Source organism: Rhipicephalus microplus, unplaced genomic scaffold, assembly GCF_043290135.1.
Source record: "Rhipicephalus microplus isolate Deutch F79 unplaced genomic scaffold, USDA_Rmic scaffold_15, whole genome shotgun sequence".
NCBI lineage: Eukaryota > Metazoa > Arthropoda > Arachnida > Ixodida > Ixodidae > Rhipicephalus > Rhipicephalus microplus.
In genome coordinates, this window is record NW_027464588.1 from 22187017 (window position 1) to 22198371 (window position 11355).

Here is an 11355-nt window from a genome sequence, read left to right on the forward strand (position 1 = left end):
ACTTCTAATGAGTTCATGCAGTACAGCAAAGCACCTAATTCTAGTGACTTTCGTAGCTTTTAACCTATTTAATTTTGTTGTAGCAGCTTATCCGTCCTAGACCTGTTGTTGTGATCATTCCACTACGATTTTTCTTCTTACAGAGCCGCCCTCACAGGTGCACTACTTCGAGTGGTGCTCTACCTCGTTGCTCTGTCTCTTGGGGTAGCAATGACTGTCTGGTTTCGAGGTTGTGACCCAACCCTTTTGGGACGAATATCAAGCATAGATCAGGTAGATATTCTCATTCTAACTTGCTGAAGTTTGCTGTTTTATTGCTCACACTTACTTCGCCTTTGATGCTTAAAACTTTTGCAAAGAAGTAAAAAAGAACAGCCATTAGAATTGAAGCTTATTACTGTCCCATTTGGACATGTTTATGGCTAACCTTCTATACCGTGTGAAATGAGCGTTGCTTAGTTCCAAGGTTATCAAAACCAAACTTGCAACAAATCGTAGTTCTAGAATAGATTATAGTGTTCTACAACATATAAATGCAAGTACGACACAAATATTGGACTTATTATTGTGCAGAACGTCATGTTATATTCCATCCTGATTCGAATTTGACCATTCTTTAAATAACTAAAAAACATCGAGGTTCGTCTGGAACCACCTTTATCTCTGATGTCTCCCTTAACATGGCACTGTTTTCACAAAAGATCTTGCTTTATAGCAAAGTATTTCAACCAGAAGTGATCTAAATAAACCTTGGGCAACAAGAAGGCTTAATGAAGAGATAGTTTTGTGTTCATTGTCCCTTCCTCGTCAACAGTGCTCACAACTGGCCAAAGTATCACGTATCTAAACAACAGTGCCGTGTCTCAAAGGCCTATTGGCTTATATTTAGGACAAACAGCTGTAGATGTTTTACACGTGTCACACGCGTAAAAAATTTAAAAGCAAGAAAAGCTGGAGGTTCAGTTTTTGAAACGAAAAACATTAGTGAGAATACGCCTTGTGAACTTTCATTTCCCACTGCTGCCCACTGCACAGACACTGCATAAAGGTTTAAACTTTAAACCACGCCAGTATACAAGAAAAACAAAGCTCATTGGCAAATATTATAACGTTCAGTGACGTGTACTGATTTGAATCAACAACAACATTTTAAGGCATAAAATAAATTGTAGGAAGGACAATCGCTGAAGGCAGTTTTTGTGCACAAGATATGAGTGCACCGTCGGCACATTGAACTATTTAACGCATAATTATATTTCTGTACTAATACCATGTCTTACAAAACTTCTGCTTGAGTACATGTCAAAACGTATACACTATATACACTGATATTTTCAGAGTTCTCTCTCTTCTTAAATTTATTACGTTTCTTTGAGGCACAACAATGCGTACCAGGAGATGAGAGGGAATTATTTATATTTTGTTACTGTAATTGGTCATTTGATGATCAGCTCCAACGAAATAATACACAGAATGGGAAGCAACAAGTTTGAGTGAGTGGGAAACACAACATACCCCCCCCCCCACCCCTGTCACATCTTCTCAACCTACAAAAGCCACAGTGTTCCTGCATCCCATGAGGCACAACTGTAAAATTTCACTGACGTTTAGTTATCAAAACACTATAGTATAGGTCCGCATAAAAAATCAACGGTTTCCTGCTTTGCAGTTTGAACATCTGATGGAAGCTAGTCACCGCAAATAGCACGTTCAAGGGCAGGCTGCTTACGCAACGACGTCAAAAATCTAGATTCAGTTCTCTCGTTAAAGCACTCATAACACACAAGGCGCAGCAAGTAAAACTAGGGATCCGTTTTCACTTGAAGTGTGACAGGGGCCGCCATTACTTGGGCAAATATGCAGTGCAGAGAAGAGCACTTGTGAATTACGAAAAGGAGTTATCTATTCTAGTACGAAGGCTCGTAACAAAAGAACAAAAGCTTATTCCTTTTCAAACACAAATTTCCAAAAAACCATCAGCTTCCTTTGACATGCTTACATTATTGTCATAAACTTTAGAAACGCATTTCACCAAATGTACTATAACAACTATTGTTATATCAAAGTTCATGAATCATTTGCTTATTGATCGCCTCCAATTCATTACTAGTACCGATCTTAACTACGTTTTCTGACCTTCAATCAACTGTACTGCAATATTATGCGACGGGACTTCTATGGTTTCGGAGGTAGTTTATCAGACTACATCAATTTCTTCTAAAATAAAAGTATTAGATATGTATGAGAAATGGCAGATTGTGTTTAGTAATTAGAACAAGTAAATAAGGCACCCATTTAGAACTACGTCTAACCGGAAAGATCTTGACGCTTGATAAGGTTGTCTTAAAGGTCGCCCTGTCAGAAATAGTATTTTAGCTGGCACATTGCATGCTTAAATTTATTCAGCCTAGTAAAGCAGATCAGTAGAGTATATAATAATTATTATGATTATTAGTTATCCTACCCTGAAAGGACATTTTGGGTATCACGTAAAGGAAGACAACGTTCGGAAGTGCTCGACGAACATCATTCACGTGAGCCTAACAAAATGGGATTTAATAGACTTGATGGTGCCAGCAAAACTTTATCATAAATAAACAAAAAATCTAACAGTGGCTTAGCTTTGGCTACGGCAGGTCATACGTAGCGTGAGGTGAGGCGGCGCCACTACGCTAGACGTTTTAAACGTGGAACTAATTACTGGTGTCAAGTCTTTCATGTGCCACAGTCTTTCACTCACATCGCACACGCATCCAAATGGATTGTTTACGAAGTCCATCGCGAAGGTCCGAGTCACACTCCTGCTTTCGCTAAGTTTCACCGTATATTCAGTCAATCGTCCTCCTGACAACGCCGCTTTGCCAGACGTTCCTCCCTTTGCTCCTGTGTCCCCGATATGCCTCTGCATGCCCGCCGCCATGACGCAAACGCCCCTGGTGAAAAGTTGTCATTACCTATATCTAAAATATTCGATTGAAGCAAATGTTTGCCCCCTTGCTGCCTACGAGAGGAAACTTACATGCTGCAGTGGAACAAAACAACCTGCCCGAAAGAAGACAAACGCCCACGAACATGCCTGTGGGAGGCGTGTTGTTTACTTCGCAAAAAGATAGTGTGAAAATCAAGCAGAAGGTCCTGCACTGCTGAAATGTTGACTGAATTGTGGCACAGACGTGCATGCATGCATGCGGTGTTTCTTTCATAACTACCAAAAACGCGCAACATGCGCTTTCATCGCCACGTGTTGCAGTCATTGTATAAACAATAGTTCTTGGAATAATTCAGCGCAGAACTTTCGGACCGTCTTCCTGCTTCTTTCACCCGATTCAGAAGAACAGCAAAACTTTAACCCTTTTCTAAGCGATCAGCCATCTTGATATGGTTATGGGCAGATAACCAGATCACTGGCGTAACCAGTGAACTGGTTATGCGTTGACATTGTCAGTCAAAAATCGATTATTGCGCATATTTTGGCACAATATCAGTACGGGGTCACTTGTTAATTTATTTCTAGGTACTTCATTTTAAAGACTGCGGTGTTTATTACGCTGCGCTAGTAATGCAAACATATGACAAAAAAAAAACAGATGATTACTACACTTTACAAAAACTATATGGCGCTGCCATCTACCAGGGACTTTGCGTTTTAGAAAAACTTCGTTTCCTCAAATTACTTCCAGGTGGCGTCCATAGCTCACGCAGCACCTATACACCAATTTTCTTTCGCAGAACGTCAAATAAACGTTTTAGTCACTCTCTCAAGTCTGAAGACTTGTCTTTCAAGTTGCCAACGAAGCTCGCAGATAGGCTGCCAATTTTACATGAGCGTTGCTGTGACGCGCTCCGCGCGGTCTTTATGCCATTGCCGCCATAGAGCCATGTGAACTTTCTGCCCAAGAAGCTCGGACCATGCTGCATAGCACTCTTGCTCCATCGCTGTACTATACATGGCTTGCACTGACGTCACCGTGAGGAACCCTGGGATACCATTCGGCCACGCCGGTGCAGTGGTGCGGTCTGCCGTAGCGATCGTGCGTCCGCTGCCAGCGCGTCGCAATGGTGATCTGTGCAATTGTGGGGTGCTCAAACCGTACTTGTTGGTCCAAATCAACAAACAAAAACTTCTTCCGCCTTCCGAAGGTAATCGAGCATCAGGGCGACCGCACGAAAGAGTTATGTGTGAAACGACGTAGTCTGTGGCTGGCGTGGATAAACCGCGCCGATCTCAACATCAAGAGGACTGGCATACGTGTTTGTGGCGCACACTTTGTGAAAGGTAAGCCATCGGCGTGTGCGCGATAATTATTTATCTGAGAGACTTGGAAGCAGTACGGAGAATCTCGTTTTTAAACATGCCCTTGCGTCCGTAGGCAGACCGTCACAGCTGTGGGAAGAGGCGGACCCCGACTGGGCCCCGACGCTGTTACTCGGCTACAGCGCGAAACCGGGAGATACCGAACGCCACGCTCGCGCGAAAAGACGACGGAACCAGGCCCGTGCAGCTGACGCCGAGCGTAAAGCCGAGGCAATGGAAACAACAGGGACGACGCATCCGGACGCAGCTGCCGTTTCTTCGTCGTCGCCGGCGCCAGCGGAAGAAGGAGTCGGGGTAGAGAACAGTGACGAAACAGGTGAGCGTCAACAGGTAAAAATGTGCGCTTGTTGGTTCGAACTGTGAAACATGGTTAAGTAGCGCGATAAAGACGGGACAAAATTAGATAACACAGGACTAGCGCTAGTCCTGCGTGTTCTCTACTTTCGTCGTCGTGGTTTGAAACCGGGTGTGCCAAAAGGGGAGCGAGGTTTTTTTTTTTTTTTTTTTACGGCGGATTACTTCAGATCTTAAATCTCCGCATGCTTATTTGCCAGTTCCGTCGCCCATAACTCCTCTCCGCATCTCAAGTGAATTTTTCGCAATGCTTGATAATCCATGCAACAACTTAATTTTGTTCCAGGGATGGCAGTCCAGGCAGACCTCACAATGAGTGACATTGAAGCCATGAAGATGGAGTGCTTATCCCTAAATGAGCGCCTCTATGCTGCGCGAAATGGGCACGGCGGCAACGCATGGGCGATGTGCTCAAACAACTTTCTTCTGTTTCAACAGGTGATTCTCATCTGCGCTTCCTTCCATGGGAACGCATGGAGCATGCGCCTGGGTGATCCGGCTGCTGTGGTTGATTCTGCCAAATTCGAACTTCACCCGTTTATCATCGACATGCTCGACATCAGGAACCAAGGTGGAACAGCGCCGTGGCAAGACCGTATAAAGCAAGCGCCCTCGCTGGCAACATCCAGTGGGCACGGCGGCAACGCTTGGGCGATGTGCTCAAACAACTTTCTTCTGTTTCAACAGGTTAGTTCATACCCGTCTTATAAGAGCGACAATCGCTTTCTCGTAGTGCTGCCGTGCCCACGGGTGGTGTATTCTGCTTTTTCATCACTGTGTTTGCTGTTGTCGGGTGACCCTGGACCCGATATAAAAGTACTTGTACAAGGGTTGTGTGATGGCGAAAAGGCAATTGAGGCCAACCTAAGCGGCCTTAGCGACAGACGTAAGGCCCTGGAAGACATTGTACAGCTTTGTAGGGACCAAACGGCAAGTCTTGCTGAACTAAAAGACACAACTGAGAGGTTGAATTCAGCTTTGTAAAAGCAACAGGAAAGACTTGTTGCTTTAGAGGACAGAATGTGGCGAAACAATCTCAAGGTGTTTGGTATACCGGAGACTGAAAATGAAACTTCAGAAGAATTTGAAAAAAAGGTAGTTGTAGAAGTACTGAAGAAAAAGCTCGGTGTTAACGTGAAAACGATAGAGCGGATGCACAGAATCGGAAAGCCACATCCACATCCAACAAATCCACAGAAGAGCCCTTAAGGCCTCGGCCAGTAATACTGAAGCTTTATGATTATAAGGAAAACGAAAAGGTTTTCAATAGCTGCGGAAAACTAAAAGGGAGTGGTATTTCGGTTAGCGACGACTATTCAAAAGAGACACTGAATAAGCGCAAGCTGCTCTGGAAGTCTGCGTTGAAAGAAAAAAAAGAAGGCTCGCGCGTGCGCTTGAACCGAGACATGCTTACTGTAGATAACGTCTACGTATGGGATTATTCTAAAAATAGCCGTGTCAGGATCCGGCAGTTGCCGAAAACCAAAGGTGCGCTGCCAAAGGATACACCAAGAGATAGTGGCCAGTGAAATACCTTCATCCCGGATGCAGATTTTCGACTTATAAACCTTAATGCTTGAAGTCTCGTGAATAAAGTCGGTGATTTAGAACATGTGCTCGCTAGTGATGACCCTCACAGGTTATTGTTACTGAAACGTGGCTGCGACCAGAAATACTAGATTACGAGTTATTTCCTCCAGGTTTTAAGATAATACGTAATGATAGAGAAAATGGAGGAGTTGCAACCATAATAAAGGAAAATATTGAATTCGTAACCATGAATGGTATCCCTAATCACGAGAGCGCTTGGTGCCTAGTAAAATTAGGAACCAATTTAGTCGTAATAGGAGCAATCTATAGATCCCCTAACACATCAATTGAATACTTAGAGGCGATTCAGCACTATGTAGAAAAACAGAAGACTCGAAACCAGCGGTTCATAATTGTCGGTGATTTTAACTTGCCTGGGGTTGATTGGAAATCACTTACCATAGAGTGACGGGAACGAGCTGACTGTGAAGTGCTGCTTGACATTGCTTTCGCTAACGATTTAATGCAGTTAGTACAGGAAGGCACTCGCAAAACAGGAACAGCGCAGGCTATATTAAATCTAGTATTTCTTGAGGGACGGTTTGAAGATTATCAGGTAGCAGTAGAAAATGGCATATCGGACCATCAACTAGTATGTGTACAAATTAAAGCCTACGTTCCTGCATCAAATGGTAAAGAATGTATTGCGCATATCCCCAATTTTTATAAAGCTGATGACACGAGCATCATTGACTACTTATCGTTTAATCTAGACAGTCTGAGCCCTGATGATGACGACAATTCTTTGTGGACAAGATTCAAAACCATTATCTTTCACTGTGTAAATTCATTCGTACCATTAAGAAAAAAGAGAAAGAATAGGCATAATCCCTGCATAACGGGAGAGATAGTTCGTCTGAAGCGAAAAATAGGACGGCAAAGGAAAGTCAAAATCATGAAAAGATATCAAACTTATCTTCACAGTTGCGTACAACGCTGAGGCAAGAAAAACATAAATATTACGAGGAAACACTTACAAACTTCATGGTGTCTTCCCCCCAAAAGTTTTGGCGTCATTTGTCACAAACCCCTCAAAGCCAATACAGCATTGTTGTTGACGACAAAATCATAACCGACTGTTCGAAAATTGCGTCTTACCATAATAAGTTCTTCCAGTCTGTCTTTTCAAATGATTCCGAATGTAGTGCTTCAACTACAGCAACATCATTCTCTCATATGTCTGACATGCCAGAAGTACGCATTAGCTATGAAGGAATACTATCGCTCCTGCTAAACATTAAAGAACATAAATCTGTTGGTCCGGATGGGGTTCCAAATGCTTTCTTGCATAGATACGCTGAATGGGTTACCCGATACTTGGAAATAATCTTTAATGCCTCCTTGCAACAAAAACGGGTCCCAGCCGACTGGCTTGTAGCAAAAGTGGTCCCGGTACACAAAACCGGAGACAAGCAGAATATCGAAAATTACCGGCCAATCTCCTTAACCTGCGTCTGATGCAAACTCCTCGAACATGTTATATCGAAAGCTATATATCAGTACCTAGAAAATACAAAACTACTACATCCTAAGCAACACGGCTTCCGACAAAAGCTATCAACCGTAACGCAGCTTCTTGAGACCATCCAAGACTTTTCAAAAGCAATAGATAACGAAAGACAGGTTGATGCAATATGCCTTGATTTCGCAAAAGCCTTTGGTAGGGTTCCTCATAACGAATTAATTAAGAAATTGAAGCAGATTGGCATAAATAACAATGTAGTAGTATGGGTCAGGTCATATCTGACATGTAGGACGCAGTATGTGGACATAAACGGCTACAAGTCTGATCGTTTACACGTAACATCTGGAGTCCCTCAAGGGTCCGTACTCGGACCGGTGTTATTTCTCGTTTATATTAACGATATTTGTTCCGACATTAATCAAAATATTACTGTCTGACTGTTCGCCGATGATTGTTTACTTTATCGAGAAATATGTAACCATAGTGATCAGAAATTACTCAGCGATGCCTTGGCATCTATCGAGAAATGGTGCGAAACATGGAAAATGCAAATAAATAAAGAAAAAAACGGTTGTTTTGCGAGTTACAAACAAAGTAAAGCACGTCAAAAATTTCGAGTATCAACTAAGTTCCACTGCGTTAGCTACTGTTAAGAAATGTAAATACTTAGGAGTAACAATATCTGAAGACCTGAACTCGACCCAACATATCAGTAATATTTGCTGTACTGCTGAAAAGAAGTTATGGTTCTTACGTCGCAAATTAAAACTGGCTCCAGCTCCCGTAAAGTTAACAGCGTACTTAACAATAGTAAGGCCTACACTGGAATACGCAAGCATCATATGGGACCCTTATCAAAAAGGATTAATTAAAAACATCGAGCGGGTACAAAGAAGGGCGGCTAGATTTATTCTTTCAAAATATTCTCGTAAAGATTCTGTAACACAGATGCTGCAAGAATTAAATTTACAGCCCCTCGTGGACCGCCGTCGCATAGCCAGACTTAAATTCTTGTTCCTGCTTTCCCAAAATACATTTAACTTTGATGCAGAGCAGTACCTAATTCCCCGTCAAGTGCGGAGCCTACGAAGTGACCACCTCAGAAAATATCTAGTTCCTCAATGTCGTGTGAACACATATCCATACTCTTTTTTCCCTAGAACAATAAAAGACTGTAATGTATTACCCGATGCTATACGTGATTCTCAAACTGCAGAACATTTTGAGAACAATGTTACAAAATATTTTCTAAGTGAATCTTCGTAAACGGTGATTGCTGTTTTTGGTGTGTGTGCCTGTCATCTTTTGACTATGAATCTATTTGCTGTAACTTGTCTCATGTACGTCGTAGGATGTAATATTGGGAAGTGTATTTTGTGATGTATGTGATGTAGCATGTAAGTCGTAGAACGTAGTATAGTGATGTATTCCTTTTGTATCGGCTATGCATTTCTTTTTTACGCATGACATGACGGATGTTATGTCAGTTTTTTATCCCACCCCTGTAACGGCCCAATCGGCCAACAGTACCTGGAAATAAAAATAAAAATAAGAAAATGAAAACAAGCTGCTGGAGCTGACTGAAGATGCCCTGAAATATAGCGACCCCAAAGTTGTCTACTACACCGGCATGGCAAGTTTTCAGATCCTTTACGCATTGTTCGACGTTGTAGCGGGGTTTGTGTCGCATAACGCCAACAACAGCTTGCTGAAGTTTCAGGAGTTCCTCCTTTTCTTGATGAAGTTAAAGCTACATTTGCACATCACTGACCTTGCTTTTAGATTTAACGTGTCAGAGGCCACAGTGTCGCGCATATTCGACAAATGGCTGCATGCTGCCTACTGCCGCCTTAAATCTCAAATATTTTGGCCGCCTAGAAGTGTTTTGCAACGCACAATGCCTCAAGCCTTCTACGATTCTTTTGGGGAAAATGTTGCAGTCATCATTGACTGTTTTGAGATAAAAATAAAAAGGCCTTTATCGTACTTGCCCCAAAGTAAGACATGGTCTCAATACAAAGGCAGCAATACGGCAAAGTATTTGATTGGCATTGCACCTCAACATATTTTTAACTTCATCTCTGAAGGTTGGGGAGGGCGTGCTAGCGATAGACACATAACAGAGCACTGCGGTCTTTTGGACAACTTACTTCCGGGTGACGTAGTTCTTGCAGACCACGGGTTCAATGTGTCTGAAAGTGTTGGTTTCTACTGCGCAAGACTTCACGTGCCAGCGTTCACCAAGGGCAAGAAGCAACTGTCGGCAGCAGACGTGCTAAGCACCAGGAAACTAGCTAATGTCAAGATTCATGTCGAGAGGGTGATCGGGCTGATCAGAAATAAGTATGTAATTCTGAAGGCCACGCTGCCCATCGACTATGCGGTTTGCCGACCTGGAGATAATTTGACTCCACTTGACAAAATTGTTACCGTTTGCTGTGCCCTGTCTAATCTGTGCCCTTCGATAGTAGCATCACTAAAACAGTCTGCTAATTGAGCAAGTGCTTTACGTTTACGGATGACAATATATCGTCAGCTGTGATTGGAAACATTCTTTTTAAGCGAAAACGCTCTTGTGTATGGGAATTCGGGGCATGTTAAAGATCCCTAGGTGGTCAAAATTAATCCATAGATCTCCACTATGGTGTGCATCGCCTGTGTAGCGTCGGCTTGTTAAACCTCATAATCAATGGAAACTGGAATTTCTACAGTGCCACTGTGGTTACACACGAATTCTTGAGTTCTGTTTCTGCTGTTTGTTTTGTTCGAAATGTGTACAGTAGCACTCCCGGCAGAATGATCTTTTGCCAGCCAAGGACTCTAAAGTGGCAAGATGACCATTTACCTTTTTGTTTGGATCTTATGCGCTGCTGTGTTTCAAGTGTACCATATTTTGTGTGTTGTGCGTTACATTTACAACTCTTTTGATTTGCAAATTTGTGCAACTACCCTTGCCACTGCACGTGATGCGACTTCTTGAGATTTATTACTTCGATGTTGTTTGTAGGTTGGCAGTAATACGATTGTGCAATGCAGTTTCAACACATTTTTGTATTCTGATGCTACGTGTGTTCAAAGTTGTCTGGCTGTCACGTGCAGAGTGTTTGTTTTGAAAGAAACATGGCACTGAGGGCTTAATAAAGAGGTCAGTGTATGAATGTGTGTCGGCAACAGCTCATCGTTGGTATTAGCCCACTGCATCCATCCAGTTACTCTTGAGCGACAATTGTCGCTGTCGCTCCATGTGGTCCTTTATTTTAAGACTGCAAGCTCATTTTACATTCCTGTCACAAGAAACATTTGCGTGCTCTTTTAGCAAATTTCATCAAGATAGTCTGTTGCTTCACACTGGCAGGCGGTGAAATAAACTGTGGAAGCCTGACATTAGTCCTTGTCTTATTTGCACTCGGGACAAAACCACTTCTTCTTTTTTGGTGCCCGTTTCAGTGCGACACAAGAGAAATGAAACCACTTGTAGCTGCACGCCTCGTCGCAAGCTACCATCTGGCCTGTGTCCGGTCCACGACAGACGCAGTACTCTACTGTGTCTGCAGGCTGTTCTTCACGACTTCTGTCTTGCCTCGTGTAGTATAGGCTGAGCAACTCGGGCAGAATGACGTTCCGGAAAAAC

The 11355-nt window shown here is 42.8% G+C and overlaps 2 protein-coding genes across 2 annotated transcripts; both read left to right on the forward strand.

Moving 5' to 3' along the window:
- Positions 1–3876: 3876 nt before the first annotated feature.
- LOC142784708 (uncharacterized) lies at positions 3877–9290 on the forward strand. Its single transcript, XM_075883209.1, has 3 exons — positions 3877–4276; positions 4371–4631; positions 5108–9290. The coding sequence occupies exons 1-3, from the start codon at positions 4057–4059 to the stop codon at positions 5161–5163; spliced, it is 537 nt and encodes a 178-aa protein (XP_075739324.1). The 5' UTR covers positions 3877–4056; the 3' UTR covers positions 5164–9290.
- LOC142784621 (uncharacterized) lies at positions 6447–11106 on the forward strand. Its single transcript, XM_075883049.1, has 2 exons — positions 6447–6453; positions 9278–11106. The coding sequence occupies exons 1-2, from the start codon at positions 6447–6449 to the stop codon at positions 10219–10221; spliced, it is 951 nt and encodes a 316-aa protein (XP_075739164.1). The 3' UTR covers positions 10222–11106.
- The last annotated feature ends 249 nt before the right edge of the window (positions 11107–11355 follow it).

Coding starts and splice junctions, on each gene's coding strand:
- LOC142784708 (XM_075883209.1), top strand. CDS start 4,057: ATGGTGATCTGTGCAATTGTGGGGTGCTCAAACCGTACTTGTTGGTCC. Junction 4,277..4,370: donor TGGCGCACACTTTGTGAAAG/GTAAGCCATCGG, acceptor TTGCGTCCGTAG/GCAGACCGTCACAGCTGTGG. Junction 4,632..5,107: donor AGAGAACAGTGACGAAACAG/GTGAGCGTCAAC, acceptor CTGTTTCAACAG/GTGATTCTCATCTGCGCTTC.